General features: G+C 33.3%; 1 protein-coding gene across 37 annotated transcripts in view; it reads left to right on the forward strand.

Moving 5' to 3' along the window:
* Positions 1-24,500, forward strand: part of ABI2 (abl interactor 2) — a 105,225-nt gene that overhangs the window by 58,899 nt on the left and 21,826 nt on the right. For 4 of the 37 annotated variants that reach the window (XM_019726864.3, XM_019726869.3, XM_074340638.2 and 1 more), the window contains 7 exons: positions 1,044-1,220; positions 2,760-2,777; positions 9,957-10,054; positions 12,870-13,016; positions 13,761-13,885; positions 15,004-15,186; positions 19,595-19,753. In XM_019726864.3, the coding sequence (XP_019582423.1) occupies positions 1,044-1,220; positions 2,760-2,777; positions 9,957-10,054; positions 12,870-13,016; positions 13,761-13,885; positions 15,004-15,186; positions 19,595-19,753 (907 nt within the window). The remainder of the gene's footprint in view (positions 1-1,043; positions 1,221-2,759; positions 2,778-9,956; positions 10,055-12,869; positions 13,017-13,760; positions 13,886-15,003; positions 15,187-19,594; positions 19,754-24,500) is intronic. The other 33 variants (XM_074340580.2, XM_074340628.2, XM_074340699.2 and 30 more) reach the window with 14 other exon arrangements.

The following is a 24,500-nucleotide window of genomic DNA, read 5'->3' on the forward strand; positions in this document are numbered from 1 at the left end:
TACATTGCATCCAGTACACAATTCATCTTTATATACATAAAGATATACATATATTTATATATATAACAAATAAATGTTTCAAGAAACAATACTTACCTTCCTGTGTGCATATGCAGTCAGATATTTCTGTTTTATTTCATTTAAGATTACTGCTGCTCCCATCTCACTAAATTACAACCTGCAGTTTGAAAAATGGTGTTTTAGTACATTGATTATCTGTGTGTGTGGATAAATTCCCTCTCTACTAGCAAATAGAAGGCTGTGAGTAAAAACATAATAGAACCTATGAGAACATTTAATCAATGAAATAAAATTGATGAAATATTTTACAACCGTTGTGTCATGATAAAAGATAAGCAGTTTCACCTAAGCAAACAAAGTTTTTTATAAAAAATGACTCTTACTTTTAACATTGTATTTATATTTTAGGCCTCTTTTTTTTTAAATAAAAAAGTCTTTAAACACTAATAAGTTATAAAAATAGTTTATTTTTAAATGTAAACAGATTAATCACTGGGGTTCTCATAATCAATATTGGGTTAAATCTTGAGAGAGGGAAAAATATTATGCTTTAATCCAGGGTTGGCAAACTTTTTCTGTAAAGGGCCAGCTAACAAGTATTTCAGGCTTTGCAGGCCGTAAGGTCTCCGTTAGAACTACTCATCTATGCCACTGTAGCGTGAAACTACGTAAGCAACTAGAATGGCTGTATTCCAATAAAATTTTATTTATGGAAACTGAAATTTGAATTCCACATAATTTTTACATGTCGTGACATTTTTCTTTTGACTTTTTTCAACCACTCTTAGCTTTTGAATTGTAAAAAACAGATGGTAGGCCACATTTGGTCTGCCAGCCATGGTTTGCCAACCCTTACTTTAGCCTAAAAATGGAGAAAGTCAATATTGGTCCAAAATGGAGAGAATTTAGCAATTGTGGTTAAGAATCTGAATAATGGTGTTAAATCTCTGAGCAGTTATACCTTGATTTTTCTGGATATTATGAGCAATATACATTTTTGTGTTGTGTTTATATTTTTGCAGACTGTTGATATTCATAAAGAGAAAGTTGCAAGAAGAGAAATTGGTATTTTAACTACCAACAAAAACACTTCAAGGACACATAAGATTATTGCTCCAGCCAACCTTGAACGACCGGTTCGTTATATTAGAAAACCTATTGACTATACAATTCTAGATGATATTGGACATGGAGTAAAGGTAAGTATAATTTTTGTCAAGCTTTTTAAAACAATAGCCCATAATTGAACTAACTCTTTAGAAAATTTAGCTTTTATCTTTCCTTTTCTAGAGAACTAAGTCTTGGCCCAGTTGTGGTTCTAAAGATTCTTTACTACTATAACTATTTTATCTTTCTTGCTTCTTAGTGCTCTGTTCTCAAGTTTTAAATAATTATCTTTGAATGAATTATGTTTGCTTAATCAGTTATAATACCTCATATAGATCTGGCAAATAGTGTTGTGTAATCTTTCTAATCTTCTAATGATTTAATATGACTGATTAAAAAATTATTCAGTATGTTAATAGGTTTTTACCTTATCTCAAAAATTTATCAGCAAACTTTGGGCATTAGTTTTCAGAACATAAATAAGCAAACACGTACTTTGAATTTTTCTGAAATAATTTTATCTTAATATTTTAGGTGAGAATAATGCAGACAATAGTAATTAATATTTCCACTGTTTTTGAATATATAACCATTATATATTTCGGCTATTTTCTAAAATGTATTTGAGTGCCTGCTATATAATACAAAGTACCATACTCAAAACTTGAGGAGCATATAAATTTTATTTAAATTGGTGTTTGCACTTAAGAAACTATTCAGTTTCAGCTAAGTAATATTTAAAGTTTGCATCTCATTAGTGATTTGAAAGACAATGACTTATCAAATGTGACTTTGAATAAATATATATATGCTTGTAAGTGTAACTGTATAGTTTATGCAGTTATTTATGACTCTATAAGCAAATTTAAATTTAAAAAATGCCCTGTACTAGTATGGATAGAAATCAATTAAATCTAAATTTAATGTAGATCTAGGTGAAAGAAAATATACAGTGTGAATTTAAAAAAATTTTTTTCTTCCTCAGAAAGTTGATAATAGGCACTATTACCTGGAATTTGATACTTAATCTTATAATTGACACCTGTATTCATTTAGGTTACTATACTAATTAGAGTATGTTAAATTAAGATGTGTAATTGGGTATATAATTAATAACTGAAATTTATTCTAACTTGGGAAAATCTTTTGAGATCTAAACAAGGCTAACAGCTGCTGATAGAAAATTTTAGGGGACTGCCAGAATCTAATGAAAAAAAGGCACTTAGAATATAAAATGTCATATTTGTGCTTGCCCACTTATATAATAAAAGGTGATTCCCCCACTTCAATTCTTATTTAATTCTCAAGTAAAATGTTATTCTTCTGGGACTCTGTAGTCCCTGTCATTGTTTGGGCTTCTAGTGTTTAGGAGTCACTAATTTGAAGAAATCTTTAATAAAGTTAAGTTTTTGAATAAAACAGTATCATATAATTTCATCAAAAAACTCTTGTTCATGACACATTCTGCTTTAACCACTCTTTCTATGATCTACTGAAACATTATTTTTTAATGCTGAATGCTTAACTTGTTTTTCTTTGTTTTTTCCTTTCTCTTCACATCCTGAAGTTCCAACTAACTTTTCAATGCTTTTTTTCCTTACCTCTTTTATTTGCTCCATTTATGCATTAAGTGGTTGCTTAGATTTAAGGTAAGAGATTCCAGGGCTGAATTTCCATTCTTTGTTCTTATGTAGATTATTACATATGGGGAGTGAAGAGATATTTGGCACTTGGCCTTTTAAAGCTGACAAATAATTCCTCTTTTTATTTATTTATTTTTGTCATGCAACTTTGTGGTATCTTCATGTTCCATCATGCGGGCAGTTACTTTGTCTGTTCGGTCATTATCCTATCTTCTGTGCCTAGAACAGTGCCCGAGTACACATTAGGTGCTTGGCAAATATTTATTGAATAAATGGTTATTTTGCAATGTTAATATATTTTGTGAAACTGAAATGTAAGTTACCTTATCATGAAATGTCATTATAAAATAAAATTAGCTGGATTTTGTAAATGTAGAAATTTTGTTATGGATTGGAGGGCCAACTAATGTGCTTCATTTAACCCTCCCCCTGTGTAATAGTCTTTTTATTCTATAAATGGTGTGCTTTATTATATACCCTGTGGCCACTGTGTCATTATCTTTTGACTTATATTCAATGTAAAGAAATTGAGAAGCAGATAATATTCAGTGTTACGGGGTTTTTTTAAGTTGCAGTATCATGTACTTAGCAAAAAAATAAAATTAATCTTTTTTCTCAAATTGCTATGTAAAATATATGTTGCAATATAAAATCACTTTAAGAGTTTCCCAACCTGAGAATTATACCCAAAACATCAAAAGCTCATGATAGTGTTTAACAAAATATAAGTTAAGAATTAGAGAAATACTTCCTTTTGTTATTTGTTTCAGTAACATTTTAGTATTTTGAGGATTAATGGTAAAAGACATTCAAGTATATTCAAGAAGCCTGTCAAATAGAATGTTACATTTCCTTTTTGGTTTTTTTCTTAGCTGAATTTTATAATTTCTTTTCAAATACCTGTTCTTTCTTTCTAAAACCCAGTTATTTACCATATCCTTAGTGTAGAAAGTGATAAGAAGACAAGATAACAGATCTGAATCATTAACTAGCTACTAACCATGCCACAGAAACGTCAATAGATATAGTAGAGAGATATGACTAGAGAAGCCCAGGCAGATGCACTTTTGTTACTGATTAGGGTGTTAGTTTAGTGACTAGCCCTTAGTTTTGGTGACAGAGGCATATGGAATTGTGAGGAGATTCCTTTTGCATAAAATAGGACTAGACCCAGAGCAGGGTGTGGCTACCTTGGCTCTTTTCCTCTAAAGTCTATATCCAAATTTTGACTGTTGATGTGTTAACCTCTAACCTGATAGAAGTACACAGAAAGATTAACGGAAGGAAAAACACAGAAATGAGCCAATTCTTTTCTCTTCAAGTTTAGACCAGCTTGCCTAGCGTACTATTTTATGCTCGTTTCCTCCAAACCCTCCTATGATTCCCTCTTGACCCTCCTGGGTTCATGATCTGTTCCATGTGGGAGATAGGCCAAAATGAGTGGGAAATGAGAGAGTCCTTGAAGGAAAGATCTAATAAGGAGACATCACACTTGGATACGATTCCTTAACATCTCTGCTCTCTGCTCCTTAGTACAGTGGCTCTATATAGCTGTTTCGATCATATCTGAGTAGAGCTGACAGTGACAAGAGTACCGAGTTCATCCTAGAAACTAGAATGCTCCAGTTCTCTGTCTTTCCTTCCTTCCTATTTTTCTTTGTGAATATGTCTTTCTTATCTATAAACTTGTAACACATAGTTAATAATTTTGGGTGAATAAAAACAAAGTAGAGTGAAAAAAATTCAGCATATAGTAAATCATTTCTCCTTTTATGCTGATAATAAAATGTTAATGGGTTTGGAAGGGTGGTTAATAGAATAATTGAATACATTAAGGTAGAGTAAGAAAAATGTTAGGTAGAAAGGAAGAAATAAAAAAATGTTAAAGTCAGAAGGGACTGAAAATAATAAATAAACTAGTCCGATGAATTTCCAACTGAGCTTCTTGGAGACCTATGGATTGTATCTAATGCACTAGAAGCCTGCTGATCTTTGATATGATCTACTACTTTGATTTCCTCCTCAGCTAGCTCTCTTGAGCTCTGTCTTGCTCCCATTGCTATCAGACTTGGATGCCTTTCAGACAGACTCTAACCAAAGTTGGTTCTTTGGGACCAGATACATGGGATTTGACTCAGAAAAGACCTCCATGTTTAAAAGTCAAATTTTTAACATTTTATGCACCATGTACATACATGTTTAATGGTTCTTTTCATCTGAAATTGGGGTTAATTTTTTTTTTTCAATTAACTGAGGATAACAAATTGTAGAGTTTAATTTATAAGACCTTTGAAAACAATATGATTTTTTTTAAACAGAAAAAGGTATAAAAGCTAATGGATAGAAAACCATATTGGAATTGTTTCAATATATACCCGAGGCCATATAAAAGTAGAATGTACCTTAAACTGGGGTACCCTTTCCCTCTGTTTTAATAGTAAATAGAATTTTAAGACCCTGTTACTTATGTAGTTAAAATGGATTTTTCTGTTGAAAGCAGTAAAGTTGTCATTAATTAAACTTAGCTTAACTACTTTTTAAATAAATATATTTGTTTAATCAAAAATAGTAAAGACATAGGATCTGTTATAGTATTTCAGCTGAACATTCACAAGCAGATTCTAAATAATTAATGAGGTGGGGTTAAGATTTTATTTTACAACTAACATGTTAAGAATATAACAACTTTTGAAAATTCTGGGTCAGATGTTGGAGATTAATAACTTAACCCCATGTGAAAAAATGGGCTGTTTTTCACTTGAGTGTGATCTTTAACAAAAGGTGTTTGTCATTCTCTGCAGAAGGATGATAAATTGCCCCTCACATTTTTAGCTTTCAGGTACAGCTGAGCATTTATTTGACACTCTTAAGCATTTATTTGACACATCATTTGGAAGAAAAACTCAATAATAACAGCAACCCGTGGGAGACCTTTGTTTTTGCCTACTGGTTCCAACTGTCAGCCACCAGTTCTATTTTGGCAAAGTCCAGTTGTCAGAAACTATTTTCAACATCAAACAGAAGTTTGCCCAACTTTATTCCTCCTTTCTTCTCCTTCTTTCTTTACCTGCTTCTCTCTCCTCTCACTCTTAAACACGTATTCCTGTATCTCTGTATTGAATTATTTTAGAACTCTTTTGGCACCTTAGACTTTTTGTCTTTCTAACTACTTACTAAAATGTTTGCCTCTCTCCTAAATTCTTACTTGAGTTCCTGATTTCACCTTTGGTTTCCCTCAGAGGATCTCCTGGTCCTTTTCCTGCTAACAATGAGAACTGAAGTAGGAACATATGTATATCCTCTTAGGAGACGGATAGGGATCCCTAAGAAGCCAAAGAATTATGCCCTGGATGGCACTAATGGAGAACAATACTGGACAGCGAATGGAGGCCCAGAGATGTTTGACCACAGCATCCTTCTGCCCATCCTCACTACTCCACTGCCAGACACAACCTATACATACTACTGCTCTTTTATATTTGAATCCTGCTTTTTTTTTTTTTTTAAAGAAATTGCTAACAGTCCAGCTCAGATGTCTTCTCTATGAAACATTCTATAGCTATTCCTTCTCACATTGGTAATGCTTTTGGGGCAATTTCTGTATAATTTGTAGACATTACTTTTTATGAATCTTATTTATTCTAAAATATTGTAAGTTCCTTACAAGCAAAGAAAACAATTTATAGACCTTTGTGTCCCCTCAGTGTCTCCCCTATTTTCCATAATTCTTTACCCTTGTACCCAGTAGTCTGGTAGGTAGTTACTGAATAAGGGATATAGACCATAAGTATCATTTTAGAATGTGTCTGCTGTTGGTATATCACAGCAGGTTATCCGTCAATGGGAAATTTCTTTGTAGCACAGGTAGAGATACCGGCTGGCCAGCTTTATTAAAAATACTGAAATTCACAGGGTTCTGGAAATCACTGAGATTTTTGTAATAAACATTATATTATATTTCAAGGTTCAAGGAGGTATTGAATACCAAAAAAAGGATAGAGCAGGAAAGTTAGGAACACTGTAGAAAAAATATTAAGGCATGAGAATTGGCCTGATGGTTGGTGCTAGTTGTGTAAGACCAGACCACTCTTCGGTTGTAAAGGAACTGCTCTTACCTCCAGTATCATCTGCATTCCTTAGTCACAATCCAGTGGTAAAGTGTTTGAGCTGTGGCCATGCATTAACCTTCATCACCTAAATGAAAATTTTTTTTCTGTTTTTAGGGTTTCTCTCTGGTAGGAAAAAAAACGGACCTTTCCTACTGTTCCTCCTTGTGCCTAATACCTGTTTTACTTAGCTCTTGATGATGACTTTCCCTTTATGGAATCAAAAAAATATCCATATAATTGAATTATTATTGTAACAAGCCACCAAAGTTTCATTCCAACTCCCAAATAAAACTTTGAAAATTATAACGAGCATTCCCACTCATGATTCAAGACCATTAACTACATGTTTATGTGCCAGATGATTGTTTTTCCTGAGTTTGCAGTTCGTAAAAAAATTTCATGAGGAATTACTGTTAGGAGCTGGGTGCACTACTGCTTCGTTTTCTTTGCCCTGAGTCTATGGTGTTATCTCTCTCTCTCTCTCTTTCTCTCTCTCGCTCTCTCTCTCGCTCGCTCGCTCTCTCTCTCTCTCTCTCTCTCTCTCTCTCATTCTCATTCCCCTTTACCACAAACACAATTTTGTCATGTGTGTTGCTACTTGTCAGGAAATGTTATTTCCCCCTATAAACTTTCCTGAAAATAATTTTTAGAACCAGGATGGCTATCCAGTAAATTTTTTTTAATCAAATTCTTTTAGATTTGCAATGCAGTTTCTTAGCTTTAAATGTAATACAGATCCCACCTATGATAAAGAAATTATTTGGTTTCACAGTATTCCTGTTTTCTGCTTTTTTCATCAAATTAGATGGCAGTATTTATATTCTACAATAGCATATTCATAGCATACTCATTACTATGCATGGAAACATTTTTCACAAAGGAAAACTACCTTAAAAAATATGAAAAACTATTTTGCTTAAGATAAAGGTAGTACAGTATCAGTGAAGTATAAATTATAGATTTTTTAGACATTCTTCAGGGACTCTGGTGTCTTAAGTGATTTAAGTTACTCATCTAAACCTCATTAAACAAATACAATCATTTGACGATTCTACACATCATAAAATATATCAAGTTTTATTTATAGAAATGTCCACCAGATTTTGATTTATAGGTTATTTATATTATTCGGGGAGGGGGGGGAGATAGATTAAAAGACCTGAGGAAGATACTGCAATTTAAATAAAAACACCTTACATATCAAAACTTAAAATTGGAAAGCTGTTTTCAAGTATTTTAGCTATTCCATATATAGAATAAAATTTTCTTTTACTCTTTTTCTATCCCTGCTCCTTTTCCTTCCTGTTTATAGAAAATTGATGTAGTTTAGTGTTTGGTTCACCTACTTCTCCCTCATCATTTAAAGTAACTTTGGGTTTTATGTTATTTAAGGTTGAGCTTAAAGGACTTTGGTTACTACTAAAAAAAAAATATTTTGGTATCATCAATTAAGATTTACAGTGTAAAAAGCTATTGGTTATTTATCGTATTACTCCTAAAATTTTCCCCGAATGTGAATTGAATTTTTAAAAAACTTCTGGCATTTTCATGTTAAGATGTGATTAGTATACCCTCTGCTTATTAATGAGGGGGAGAGCAAGGATAAGTTAATCTTTATTCTTACTTGATAACCAGTTTGTTTTATATTTATTGTTTAAAAGCAACAAAAAAAGGATTACCGTTAAATGCTTCATTTTAAAAATATTGACATTTCAAAGGTATCATTTGTCATTAAAGATTGTTTTATCATCACACACAACTTGTTCACTGGGCTATTCATTTGAAGACTTTGTTTCTTGGTATATTATTTCTTGCCTATTCAGATAACAAATAGTATTTTTAAGCCAGTTAATTTTGATAGCCTCAGTACTCTGTACGTATGATTTGTACTTACCATTTTTCTTAAAATTTTTTATATTTTGAAATTACAGTTATAAATGTATTCTAATTTCAGTGGTGTAATGTCTTGAAGTTTCATTTTATAAGAATAATTTGAATACTCTAGACATATTCTTATGAGAAAAGTTAAGATCCTTTTTTGAAGTGTTTGATAGCTTAAAAATTTGGAGCTTAAAATAGGGTCAGGTGTGAACCCATGTGTTAAACATTAACTCCAACCCATTGGTAATCTCAATTGGAGATTGCATTTGAACTATATTTGTGAATGACTTCTCTTAGCTCCTTAAGCTACCTGGATTTCTAGGGCTTTCTGTATATGTGCTGACATACTTCTTTGGTCATATCCCTTGCTCCCATATTACCCAGCTTTCCTACATTTGCATTTTTAGTTGGGGATAGAATAATGAGGAGTCATGGCCCAGCTCTGATTTAGGACTATATATTACTTACATCTTTCCCATGACTCAATCTTCATTGGGGCTTGAATGGGTCTAATTCCCATTGGGACTAGGACATTGCCACATTGTACTGCTCACAGTTGAATGGGATAGCTCAGCCTTGACTTTGTAGTTCAGATATTTAGGAACATGCCTTAACTTCTGGCAGTTTTCAGGTAGGTGATTCCTTCATAAAAGAACATTAAAGACATCTGAATTGTAAGGCTGATCTACCACTTAAAAAACTAAAAATTTTTTCTGTATGTCATGCAGTTTATATCTCTAGTTGTATATATTATTTGGGAAACATGTATTTTGTTTTTTATGGTAATACTTGCTATCTAAAAAACAAGGAATTGCATGAGAATGTTACTGTTTCACATTGAGCTTCTATTTATCAAAACTAACGTTTTTATAGTTATCCTATTAAATTTCAGTTGAATGAATGTAGTATCAAATAGTTTAACCAGTGATCTGTTGGTGTGATGGCCTAATGGCAAATAAATTCTTTGCATACACATTTATAATCCTTTGAAAATTTCATGTTAGGAAGAGTCCTTTGAGTACAACTGTAGAATAATAGTAGAGTAGAAATTGCATATGAAATGCATGGCCTCTAATTTTTTTTTTTTTTTCCTATTTAAACCTTCCCCTCCTTTGTTAAACAGTATAATGTTATTTCCCAAAAGACCACTTTGTTTCACTGCATACAAGTTGAGTTTTCCTCAAAAATTTTTTAGGTGAGTACGCAGAATATGAAGATGGGTGGGCTGCCGCGTACAACACCTCCAACTCAGAAACCCCCCAGTCCCCCTATGTCAGGGAAAGGGACACTTGGGTGAGTATGTAACTAAGTAATAATTGAAAACCATTTAATGTAGTGTTGTTGAAAACTAAACACTGCATATATTTAAATTATTTTTTAATATTTAAAAAAAGAACTTTTTTTCTAGGATTATCCTTTTTCTGTGTAACTTTCCCTTTTCCTGAGCAACATCTTTATACTTTAAAAAGATTTTGTTTAGAAATTATTTTTCTAATGAATTTCAAATTTGAGATAAAATCGTAGCCCAAGTTCATGGTTTATTATAAATTGTACTCTAGTTTCTATTGTCATAAAATTTTTAGAGTCTTTCATATTACAATTGACTTTCTTATTCAGACTGTTCCTCTGAAGAACACTGTAGATTACAAAATTCTGACTAGCTCATGTTGTTATGAGAATATTGAGTTTTAGTTCAGTCCTACAGAAGTAGGACTTGATCTTTGGCAGAAATGGTCAATTAATGGAAAAGCTTGACTTTTTTTCTGCTATAATATTGTAGTATATATAAAAACTTGGTTTATCATGGAGATTTGTGATCAGGTAGGCATAATATACCCTAGAAGTCAGGTGACCAAAATTGTGGCCCAGCTCTGCTCCCGCTCTGTGTTCTTGCATAGTTAGCTTCTTAGCATTTCAGTTTTTTCATCTGTAAAAGGGGGTAATATTTGTCATCTGTCAACTTTTCAGAGTCACTCTACCATGAATTGGATTTTAAAATGTATAACACAAAGACAAAATGCTTTGACAACCATTGGCTTTATGATATATGCTTAAAAGATTTTAATTGACAAACTTGGTTTTGGCCCCCTCACCAAAAACAAAAACAACAACAAAACAAAAACAAAAAACAACAAAACCCAACCTAATCAAGCACTGTGGATCAGGACAAAGATGAGTTGGGATATAAAGGAGGATCATGCTGGACGAGGAATTAGTTAGGACAGTGGGAAACAAAAGAATAAAAGTGAATTCCCACCAGGAATGGGAATTTTTATTTGGTGTGGACAAAAACAAAATCTGCTAACATTAGGAGGAACGAGTCTAGTAAGTCAAGTAAGATTTAAACTTCAGAGTAGTATATAGATGACATGGTAGGTACAATTGTGCAAGAGTAAGAGAAGAGAGTCAGATCAAGAGGAAGAGTTTGTTTTATTTTCCTGTGGCACCTCTACATTTCTGTCATTGTATAGTACCTAACAGATTTTGTTAGGTTTTAAAATCAAGATTGTTAGCAAGATAACCCACTGTATTCTCTAGTAAATAAAGTTCTCAGTTACTCTCAAATTTTGAAGATATATATCCTATGTATTAGAAGGGTTCTGCAGAATCCTCAGAGTCTCTAAGCTCCATAAGCTGGTGGATGGTCATAACCTGGTTTTTTTCACACAGTCTGCCTAGCCACCCTATTTTGTTCTTCTGCCCTTTGTTTTTTACCTTGTTTTCCTCATTGCCGACATTGTATAGGTCTCAGTCAGCAAAGGGTTTTTATTTTTGGTGTTTTTTTTTGTATTTAAACAGAACACTTTTCTGGGAAAAATTGCCCGGAAATTAGATATTTGCAAATTAATCAATTTCCTATTTTATGTTTTTTATATTCCCATCATAATTTCAGAGATGCCTAAACTTCTTTTTAGTATTTTAAATCCAAGGTCCTGACATTTATTTTTTCTTCCTTTTACTCAATATCTCATCTCATACCCCTTATTTATTTTTAATTATTAATGTACATATGTATTTATGCAAGGAGATTTAGAGGGTAGTAGAGCGGACAGGGTCACTGCAAAGTGATCTCATCCAAAATCAATGAACCATAATTTGAGTAGCCCAAGAGAGCAGTGTTTAAAGGAACTTTGGGAGATTTGTGGGAGTGAATTATTGAGAAATTCGTAAGTCAAGGTAGCAACATCATTTCAGGAAAAGAAAGCTTTTAATTTTCACATCTTTTGAGATCCCAATGTTTTTATTCTTTTAAAGACCAGAAGCTCGTCTACAAAATGTCAGTTGGGTATTTATTATGTCATAAAGAATTTGGAAACTTAGAGATGAGAACTAATTTAATAACTAATGTTCCAGTGTGCATCGTATTTCCAATCATATTTCCTTTCTTACGCTTCTCATTCTCTTTCTTTAAAAGGAAATTTTGAGAAAAATGAAATGTGTTAATAAAATTCAGCCTGTTTTGTACTTTACAGTTCAAAGTAAATAAGGTAGAAAGACTTAGGTGATCATTTTTTTCTCTCTTTTAAATACTGAACTCTGAGGGAGGGTAAAAGGTAAGAGAGAGCAAGGTAAACGTTGAGGGAGGGTGTGAGGTGAGAATGGAAGGAGAGGAGAGTAAATTATGTATTCTTGTGTATGGATATAGTTTAATTTGTATTTACTATACAAAAAGGGAAATACAGGGTTATAGTTGCTATTGATCATCGGTTGTGGAGCTTTAAATATATGGTTAGAGAGAGGGGTGAGGAAGATAATTAGTGCATTCATGCAGTACAGTTAGGAGACTAAAATAATTTGAACTCATACAAGGAAAGAAGAGAGTCTGGGAAACACTTTGCTTACCTGGTCGGAGAATCTTCATGCTCTCTGAGAATGAATGAACAAAATTGCATTAGCACAGGGAAATGAGGTTGGAGACTAAAAAATAGTACTTATCAAAACCCTAATGGTGGAGAAGTGATACTTAACAAAAGACAAATTGGTAGCTGGGTTATGTTAAAACACATTTTCCTATCTCTGAGTATAAATTGTATTTCACTACTGGCAACTCTGAATTTTTGTGCCGAAACTTGCTAATCACACGATACATACGCTCTTCTTTTTGTAGGCGGCACTCCCCCTATCGCACACTGGAGCCAGTGCGTCCTCCAGTGGTACCAAATGATTACGTACCTAGCCCAACCCGTAATATGGCTCCCTCGCAGCAGAGCCCTGTGAGGACAGCTTCTGTGAATCAAAGAAATCGAACTTACAGGTATTTTCTCTACCTCAGTGCAAAATACAATGGTCATAGTACCATAATTTGTTCCGATAACTTCAGTTACATCTCTCTCATTTTCCAAGCACTAAGTTCTTTGCCTCACTCTACTCTCCCAAACCTCATCTGATTCCTACCTCTCTCTCCTCATGTTCTGATGAAACTTTGAGCAGCCAGGAAGTTGAAATGAAAAAAACCAAAAATCCAGACATCTTAAAGTTCGAACTTCTCTACAAAATTACTAGTTATAGTTGACCTAAAAAAGAACTATGGGAAATTTCAAGTTGTTTTTTGGTGGAACTTTACAGATGAAAAACCATATACAATAAAACATTAATATGGCATAGTATATCCAGATAACATCACAAATAAGATTAATTAAATAATCTGGTTAGGAAAACCATGTTTTTATTATAAAAGAAGTTTCTTCACACAGGCATTAAGGTGGAGTAAAAGAAAGTAATATTTTTATGTGTTGAGCCCCATCATTTATCACTTATATTTGTGGAGAATTTTTTATTCTTATTTCTTTCTCAGTTCCTTTAATACGTGCTTACTAAAAGGTGATCAAAACAAGTTTCTTGAATTCATCTTTTTCCCTTACTTTTTAAGAAATTCATATTTTAAGTGGAAGGTTTTTGAATTTATTATAGCTATATTCATTTCAGAAAATTTTGGGAAATGCTGGTGATATCTTACTATATATAAATATTCTTGTTTTGGTGGCTCTTATTTCTTTAGCAGCAGTGGGAGTAGTGGAGGAAGCCACCCAAGTAGTCGGAGCAGCAGTCGGGAGAACAGTGGAAGTGGGAGTGTGGGAGTTCCCATTGCCGTTCCCACTCCCTCTCCTCCCAGTGTCTTTCCAGGTAAAACATGAATGGTGCTTCATCGTCACTTATTTTTTCTGAATTTGAATTCAGTTTCTGGTTTAATCCCGGTGGGCTTTCTTAATAATCAGGATTTATTTTTCCTATAATTTAGGACGCCATAAATGTTGGGAAATCTTTATGCATTTTATAGTTTTCACCAAGTGACTTGTAACTATGCTCACACACATCTCTTATTTGGTTTTATGTCTTTGGTGCTGTGGCTCAGATGGTGCTTTGAGGTTTCAGGTACCACATGGGTATCAGTTATATGTTTAATTCCAGGGAGTAGTATGACAGTGCATGCCTTTGGACACAGTGGGGACTCAGTGTGAGAGTCATATTTGTAACAAAGGATTGGACAAATATCAAAGTAGTTTTGACAGTTAAATTTAGTGGACTGTTGGAACTTGATAGTCTCTGAAATGCTACCTTTTCCCTCTGAAACAGAAAAATGTGCTTATTTAATCTGAGGGAGCCAGTTAAAATTTGCTTTTAAAAGCGTGATATAGGGATAGAATATTACATATTTAATTTACTTATAACATAGGGATAGACTATTACATATTTAATTTACTTATAACAATACATAATACCTTTTTTAAAATCACAAAAAGAGATTTGTGTTTTTCTGAATGCTTTTTTTTACATGATGTTTATGTCTGGAATTTGTTTATTTTCTGATCTGTGTAATTCAGAATGGAATACTGTTGTTTCCTAGTGTATTATGTTTAGTTCTGTATACTATTTACAGAATGTTATGCTAAAGATTACTATATAAAGGGAGCACTTTTCTTCCAGAGTAGTGGCTTTTAGGTAAAAAGGAATGCTTGTCTTTAATGAATTTAAAAATCTGTACATTATTCTAGCATCTTGAATTATTTACTGCAAACCTAATAATCCTTTAACATTAGCTTCTCTCTCTCTCTCTCTCTCTCTCTCTCTCTCTCTCTCTCTCTCTCTCTCTCTCTCTCTCTCTCCCCTCTCTTTTTTAACACTCTCTTCTTTGGTTAGTGTTGAGCATTGAATATCTAACATTAAATTCTCTAATGCCTTTTCTAATCCTGCCTAATGGGAATGCCTCATTAATGCTGCCTCTTACTCCTCTTCCCCCTCAGCCCCAGCTGGCTCTGCTGGTACTCCTCCCCTTCCTGCCACTTCTGCATCTGCCCCTGCCCCTCTTGTTCCTGCTTCTGCCCCTTCCTCCACTGCCCCAGACGCCGCTGTGGGGGGTGTCCAGACCCTTGCTGATGGCTTCACTTCTCCAACTCCCCCTGTTGTTTCTTCCACCCCCCCTACAGGTGAGTATTGGCTTATTCCTTGGCAGGCAGATCCAATCATCTGGCTCTTCTCTTCCCTGGAACTCTGGCTTTATGATTTTTGTTTGTTTATATTTGTTTGTGCTGTGTGTGTGTGTGTGTGTGCAGTGTACTAACTAGTGTGTGAATAATGTACTAACTAGAAAATAGCATGTGACCAAAGAGTAGAATATTCTGAGGAAATCAGGGTAAAGTTTCTTATACATTTTTCCAATAGAGTAGCATAAATATACATGTTTTTTATTGCTTGAACTTCATTTACTAGAGATTTGTGAATTTAGTATGGAGCTGTCTTCTATACAGTTTTGAAAAGTCATTAGAATATTGTTTGTTACAAGTTGTCATTAACAAAAAGAAGTGTATATGACAGTGATTCTAAGGTATATTTTATAGGAAATATTTGATATTATAGTTTGAAAGTCTCTATAAGTGTATTATAACAGAATCTGTTGTTTATTATAGCAGCATTGGAAACACATAGACAATGGGCTTTTTAAGAATTGCAGGTTTGCTTCTGTGTTACTTAAGGTTGACTGGTATTTTAGTGTTTTAAAATTCCAATCTGAAATCTGTTTTATGATGGGGAAGGAGAAAAGGGCTCAATTGTTACAGAATGTATTTGCAAAGTTAATGGTGATGCTGGTTAGTAAATAAGTTCTATGTATTGTAAAAATGTATGTGTTTGGGCACTCATCACCGTAGCTTGCCAAATACTTCATAGAATACATATTCAGCTCTGCTGCTATAACCAGATGTTTAAATGTTTTAAAAGACACTTTTAGTTAAGATGGATTTTGAATAGTGTTGTGTGGGATAGCTTCGATAATAGCACTTTTAAAGAAAAGCTTTCTATAGTAGTAAATGTAAACATGGGCTGTTCTTTGATCTACTTACAACTACTTACAAGACTGGCTAGTTAAATACAGGAATCTTTTTATGTTTCTGCATTAAGGAATGTATCTTGAAATTGGTTGTAGACCCAGAAAGGACAAATCACCCCCACCTGAGAGTCAACATTTTTATAATTTAATCACAAGTACTAGTTCATAGTATGCACTGAATAAACATTTGTTATATGAGTGGGTAATTACAGTTAATTTTTTTTAAAACAAAAAGCAAGGAAGTAAGTGCCTCAATGACAATTTATGTGAATATAATCTTTTTTATATAATATCTTTGAATCACCAAGTACTTTTTTTCTTTTTGTTAAGGTATAATTTATGTACAGTAAAATTTACCCTTTTTTCGTGTGTATTTCTTCAAGTTTTGAAATGTACTCAGTGATATAACCACAACAACCATCAATATTTAGAACAGTTCTATCAACCCCAGATTTCCCCCATGCCCCCTTTGTGGTCAATCCTTCCCTTTCACTGCTAGCCCCTGGCAACCACTTGATGTTTTTGGTCTCTGAAGTTTTGACTTTTTAAGAATATCATGTAAATGGAAGCATATGGTATATAGCCGTTTGGGTCTGGCTTTTTGGCTCAAAGCATTTGAGATTTATCACTGTTGCATATTTCATTATTTTATTCGTTTTTATTACTGAGTAATGTTCTACTATATGGATGTGTACAATATCTTTATCCCTTTCCCAGTTGGAGGGACATTTGGATTATTTCCAGTTTTGGGTGATTATGAATAAAATTGCCATAAACATTCACACACAGACTTTTGTGTGAGCGTAGGTTTTCATTTCATTTGGGTAAATACCTAGGAGGTAGGATTGCTGGGTAGTATGGTAAGTTTACCTGTCAAATTGTTTTCCAAAGTGGCTGTACAATTTTGCACCCCCACCCGCAGTGTCTGAGACTTCCAGTTCTGTGCATACTTGTTAGCACTTGGTATTGTCAGTTTTTTTTTTTAACTCTAGCCATTCTAATAGGTGTGTAATGTAATTTTGATTTGCATTTCCCTAATCTTCATTCTAATGAAGTAGGACATCTTTTCATGTGCTTCTTGGCCATCTTTTTATCTTTGGGAAAATGTCTGTTCAAATGTTTCCCCTTCCCCTTTAAAAAGGATTGTTTTTCTTATCATTGAGTTATTTTATATTCTACATACAAGTCCTTTGCAGATATTTTCTACCATTTTGTAACATCATTTCATTCTTTTAATGGTGTGTTTCAAAGAATAGAAGTTCTTCATTGTGGTTAAACCTGGTTCATTGATTTTATGTCTTTTGTGGATTGTGCTTTTGGTGTCGTATTTATGAACTATTTACCTTATATAAAGTCATAGAGATTTTATCCTGTTTTCTTCTAAAAGTTATTCATTTTAGGTTTTATAGTTAGGTCTATGGCAATTAAACTGTAGTTTTATTTATTTATTTATTTTAAGTAAATAGTGTTACTTTTTTTCTTTTTTTATTAGTTTCAGGTGTACAAAGCAATGTAATAGATAATCAACCCCCCCATGTACTATCCTGATATCGTATATAGCTGTTACAATACCATTGATTATCTCCCCTATGCTGTACTCCACATCCTGTGACTATATATGTCATATATATATTTAATTATAGTTGACATTCAATATTATTCTACTTCAGCTTGAGGTGTACAGCGCATTGGTCAGACATCTACACAGTCTATGACGTGATCCCCCTGATAAGTCCAGTGCCCGTCTGGCACCTTACCTGATCTTTACAACATTGTTAATTATATTTCCCATACTGTATTTCATCTTCCCTTAACTGTATTGTGAGTACTAATTTGCACGTTCTAATCCCTTCACCTTCTTCCCCATCCCCACCCCCAGTTTTATTTTGGTTTTCAACCCAAAGCAAAGTAAATGCCTTATTAATGGTATAAATAGTCTATTTTATGTAGTGTCTCTGAATCACTGAAGACTTATTACATGTAAGATTTTAGACTGGATCTAACTATGTAAAATTCATAATTGTGTTAATTATCAGATGTTTTTAACTTGATGATCCTAGGTTTGTATTGGTTTGTTACAGATTAATTACTAAAATGCCAGTAATGTATTTGTATCTAGTGATTCAAATGACAAAATGTACCTTTAAATAATAGTTTATTATGTTTCAGTTTATATGTTTTTACATTTTTTATCATGGTTACAGACTTGACAGTGGATTCTGTTTAAACTTGAACACTTAAGATTTGTATATAACAGAATTGATTTTAAGTTTTGATACTGTCATATATAAGAAGATTAAATGGCGTAGCAGATCTTGAGTGCTTTTCTTTATATGATATTCTTTATATGAGCCCATATGAATCCAAGTTTGATAAATTTATGGAGTTCCTGAAGACCAATTTTAGTCATATAAAACCATTTTGCAATCATGGATAAGATTTAAAAAACTGTCCAAAGTGTTTTTTACTTTCTTTTCTCCTCTCCTCTTTCCTTCCTTCCTCCCTTACCCTTTCTCCTTTCCTTTCCCTTCCCACCCCATTCCTTCCCCTGATACTTCTCTTTCTTGCTTCTCTCCTCTCCCTCTCCCTTCTCCCGCCTTCCTTCTCTGGTAGAGTGATCTCTCAGGGTGCTCTAGTGCTTTGTCTTTCTGTAACATTAGGCCCTCAGCTGAGTGATTTTAAGGGGGAGTAGAGTCAAGATAAAATTTAGGAACTGGATTGCATTAGGAAATTGGATAGATTAGGAAAGTGTCTTCAGTGGGCATTAGCTATTGAATTACTCTCAAAGAACAAAATACAGTGCAATTGCTGATAAGTATGTATAAATTCATATTAAAAATGAGATATATTTTGATTCACTTTTTGTATCTTAGCTTTTTTCATAATTGTAATTTCTTAAACTAATTTTAAGACAAAACAATCTAGTTTTAGACATGGATATCTTTGCTTGAATAAAGATGTGTTTGATTTGAAATTATGTAACTTGACCCTTTGCTGGAAATATTTTGTTTTCTTTTCACTGCTTTGCAACCTTAAATTTACTATTATTAATAATAATAATAATATTATTATTATTTTGGAATAAGACTGTGTGTCAAACTTTTTTTTTTCTTTCCCAGTGTCATTCTTATCTCACTGAGTTTAGTTTTCAGTGTTTAGTGGATGTGTTTTTTTGTGGGGGGAAGCGAGCCATGAATTTTAATCGTGATGATTTTGAAATCCTATCAAATTATTAATTTAATAAAATCATAATATTAATCAGTAATCATTTAGATATAGCTCTTCCAAACCTAATCATAATTTTATTTATCTATTTTGCTGCTTTTGCACTGATATAATGTCAACTGAGCAATAACTGTCACCTTGCATTATGTTTGTCAGGTAACTAAATTTGCTAAACATTGTTATTTTTAATATTCTTATTAAGATGTACGCATTGTACCTAAAGTGTTTCATTGTCTGATACAATTTTCTTTCAATGACAACATTTATGTTTGTTCCTTTTCCAGGTCATCCTGTTCAGTTCTACAGCATGAATAGACCTGCCTCTCGCCATACTCCCCCCACAATAGGGGGCTCGTTGCCCTATAGACGCCCTCCTTCCATAACTTCACAAACAAGCCTTCAGAATCAGATGAACGGAGGACCTTTTTATAGCCAGAATCCAGGTTAGATATTATTTTGCATTCTATGGAATATATCTGATCAACAACCTTTCATTACACATGACTAGCGCATGATAGGTAGTTAGTACCATTTTTTGAATGAATGGAGGTTGCTAATACTGTGTTTTCCAGTTCTTTTTCTTTTTTAAAAAATCAATAAATACATGGTTTCCATATAAAGTTGTAGGACTTAATTTTTCTGAATATAAAATATTTTTGAATGTGCAAGTGATTATTTGCTTTTAAAAATAATATTATGATAAACAGCATTTCCCGCCTGTTTAATCAATCAGATATCCTTGCTCTGTGAATAGCAAATAATGAAAATTGAGTGTACATGGACAGAGTTTATAAGTGGCATAGTAAAAGGGCAATGGCATTTTTGAAGCTACTTTGTGTTAGTAGAGTTATACTGTCTTATTCAATTCTCATATCAGACTTGTGATGGAAAAACTGGGACTTGGACAGATTGATCCAGATGTAACGTGATCTTTCAGTTGCATCATGCATACAGAAAACAATCTGGCACATATTTTATACTATACATAATCACTATTTTTGCTGCTTCCCCAGAGAGGGTAAGAGCAACTCTTAGACTCTATATGACTATTGTGGACATGGTATGTCAACTTACTGTGTTTTTCTGGATTTTTGTCAAGAGGCCAGTAAGCCTGTGTGTGACCATCTCTAATAAAGGGGGATAGCCAATTCCATCTTTGATTAAACCCTGAATTTTATGGAACTGAAATCTGTCTACTATGGCTACTACCCTTTGGTGAAAACTTGTTATATTTTTTGGAGTTGTGCAGAAGAAATTTGATCCTCCTTCTTCATAAACACAGTTTAAAGAATGCTTTTATATTTATTACCTCATTTAATTCTTATAATCATGTGATTATTTTCATCTGTATTGCACAGGTGAGAAAACTGAGGCTGAGTTGATGGTCAAGTTAGGATTTGAATTTAGGTCATCTGACTCTTAAGTTCCCTGTTCTTTCTATTGTACTGTCCTATCTACCTTCAGATTTTAAAAAATCTTTCTGTTACACTTGCAAGTCTTCTCTTTTTTTGGAGAGGAAGGTGCCCACATTGTAATTAATGTAAAGTACACGAGCGCCTGAGACCTTCTCAGTCTTTTACACGATTATGTCCTGGAAATAGTGCTCAGTAACTATTCGTCGCTTCACTGTTTTGGGTCCCTCTTATAAATTAAATGCCATATTTATAGTCTAACCAGTTCACACTATAGTGTGATTACCAACTTCCTTACTTGAAATATATTTCTCTTAATTGCTGTCTTGATCACACTTAGTGATTTTGGCTGTGCCATTCTTTTTAACTCATTTTGAGCTTAATTTTGACAAATTTGCCTGTCTTTTTTCATGCATTCTCTTTTAAATCATGTATTCCGAATCCATATTTGTATAGGATCTGTTTTTTTTCTTAAAGGCATTTCTTATTTTTAAATTTTAGTTTGTTTGATATGGGTTGTTTCATAGTTCTGAAGGTAGGCTCTCTCCCTGGCCCTCTTGGAAGTCTAGACAATTACTGCTTTGCGCCCTATGCACTTCCTTCCTTGCAGAGTTTTGAAAGAATGATGTCAGTTCAAAATGGGCTGGTTCTGTAATGGAGCTGAGAGATGCTTCACTGTTACAGCTTGGGACCAACTGTGCATAATATGTAGAAAGTGTACACAAGGATATTTCATGCTGTGTACATATACAAAGACCAAATATTGGTTTTATGGGAACCCTGTTGTTGGGAATTATTTGAAGACTGTTTAAGCACGTATTTAGATGTGTTTTAAATACCTATTTTGATACTTCTTTCTTTGTAAATCTGATTTTAACATACTTGAAAGTATATGTTAAAGTAGAAGAATACCCTACTCTATGGCATGATTTTAATGAAAGTATTTCTCGTGCTCATGGAAGTAAAGTGGGAATTGAGGTTGTTGAGCCTTTAGCATAAGGTGTGAAACAATTTGGTTTTGTTTTGTTTTCCCTATATACTCCTCTCTGTTAAGTTCTGACTGTTTTCAGGGATTTCATAACTGTTTAAAAAGGGTAACTACAGCTTTGTTAGTTGATTAGTCAGAGTGCTTTTTCTAATCTAAAAAAAAAAAAGGTCTTCTACTAAATCATATTCTTTGAAAAACTTTTTTTGCAAGACTCAATGCTTTGCAAACCAGTGTTTGAAGGCTATTAGATGCTCTTTTATTTTGTTTTCTTTAGAGTAGTATATGTCTCTCGTATGCCACTGTTCTTACAATGGGCTCTATTTTTTCGTATTTAAAATGAGAATATTTGTTGTGATTTCTCAAATAGCCAATAACCCGATTTAACGAAATGATCCCAGGTGTGTGTTTTATGAGTATATTTTTTGCAATCAGAGGCTTGACAGGGATGTGTACTTCTGAAGAAGTGAGCTTACAGACTGGGATTCATGTGAATGTAATTCAGTAGGGTTTTCTGTGAGATGTAAATCTAGCAATACTGTTATATGTAATTGGAGTTGAAAAGGGCATTATAGCATAGGTTTTAAAATATGGAACCCCCAGTGTTTAGTGCTGAGTCCTAGGAGCACAGTGTTGTTTTTCTAATGAGACTATTTCAGAAATAAGTTAATGAAAGGGACACTTAGATCAGGACATAACTGAAGCCCCTTTGGTTCTGTTTCTTAATCTAATCCAGACAAACAAATAGGAGCACCAATTTATCATTCATCTTGTAACCAGCAAGGGGGGTCACTGAAATAAATAGGGCTAATCATAAGTTTACAGTTTTTACTTTAAATATAAATATGAAGCACCTTAGTGGTAAAGAAGAATATATATATATATATATATATATATATATATATATATATATATACACACACACATACATATATATATGTATATATATATATATATACACACATATATATATGTATGTATTTATCTTTATATTTATATAAAATGTATTTGTAAATGCGCATTTACATACATAAACCTAGTTTGGTAAGTGTCTTAGTTCAGGCTGCTATAACAAAGTACCATAGACTGGATGGCTTATAAATAACAAAAATTTATTTCTCACTGTTCTGGAGGCTGGAAGTCAGAGATCAGGGTGCTAACATGGTCCAGTTCTGGTGAGAACCCTCCTCTGGGTTGTAGACACTGTCTTCATGTTGTATCCTCACCTGGTAGAAAAAGAGCGAGCTCTCTAGGGTCTCTTTTATAAGGGCATCAGTTCCATTCATGAGGGCTCCACTCTCATGAGCTAATAGCCCCAAAGGCCCTGCCTCCTTATACCACCACACTGGGGGTCAGGATTTCAACATATGAATTGTGAGGGGACACATACCTTTAGTCCATAATAATAAGGAATCAATGTGGTATTTAACTACTAAGACCTTTGGTAGAAGATAATCCTACATTTTACTGCTCATATTTTCTTACAGCAAAAACTTAGAAAAACTGTAATTCATAAAGTGGAATGTTGATTCCAGTAAATGTGACTGTATACCGTTATATGAGATAGAAGAATTTCTGAATGAGTATGGTGTTTACACTAGGAAAATGTCACACTTTAACCCCTGACTGTTATTAAAAGTAACTGAAAAAAAAAAAGAAACCCAGGGGTAAAAAACTATTATGGATTGTAATAATGCAAAAGAGAAGCCATAACACATTAAAATTATACGAGTAGTTAAGTTGCAGCAGTATCATAAATCTCCAGAAAAATACAGATGTGGTGGGGCTTTAGCAAAGTATAAATAAAGAGCAAATGCAAAAAGTTGTTTTTGAATCCTTATTTTAGGCATTCTTTAGGGTTTGTTAGAGAATCTTTGGGGAGAACGAAAAAAGCAAGAAAGCTACAGAAAAGTGTAAGTATATTTTCAGATGGTCAAGTAAACCAAATAGGACCTTCATACTGATTATTAAATACAACTTAGGTTTTTAAACTGTACGTCTTAATTTGCTACTTTTTCTTGGCATAACAGGAAAATGTGATTTTTTTTTTTTTTTTACTTGAAGAGAAGTAACAAAAGTAATAGTTCTTTTAACCCTTCTGAGGCTACAGGATTGATAATTATTTGATAACTATATTCTCTTCCATCAGAAAAGCCCCCCTTACTAAGTATAATTAGCTAAGTTCACGTTTAAATACTCCTTGTCCCAAGTTTCTATCCATGTTAGAAAATATTTCACTCTTAAAGTAAATTGCTTAAATTATTTCCTGCACTGGAGTGTAAAAAATAAGCAACTAAACTTGAATGGGTTCTATCAATTATATATGGTCTCTGAAAATGATATTCTGTAATGATTTTAGAAGTAGTATTTAGAGTGTTTATTTTGTCTAATTTTCTCAGTATTTATAAAGCTGTAAAAATAAGATGTGAAAGCCTGTTTTTTTTTTCAAAACTCTTTGAATTGGATATTTTAAAACACTAAGCCTCAAAGATTATGCTCCAAAGGATTTTATGAAGGTTAGACAATTAAGTTTGCGAACTCATCCTAGAAAAAGTGCTACATATCTCATTGCTGAATATCACTAAGGTTGCCTTCGAAGTACTCCCTTTAGGAAGCTATGCACTGACGCTAGCGCTTAGTCCACCCTTCAAAGCAATTTTGGAACTCTTTTTCTGGAGTGGCCATCAGAGCTGTCATCATATTACCCTTGATGTCCTGAATGTGATCAAAATGTCTTCCTTTCAATATTTCCTTTATCTTCAGGTAAAGAAAGAAGTCATTGGGGGCCAGGTC

This window comes from Rhinolophus sinicus, chromosome 17 (genome assembly GCF_057876585.1).
Source record: "Rhinolophus sinicus isolate RSI-liver-muscle chromosome 17, RSI-T2T, whole genome shotgun sequence".
NCBI classification, from domain to species: Eukaryota; Metazoa; Chordata; class Mammalia; order Chiroptera; family Rhinolophidae; genus Rhinolophus; species Rhinolophus sinicus.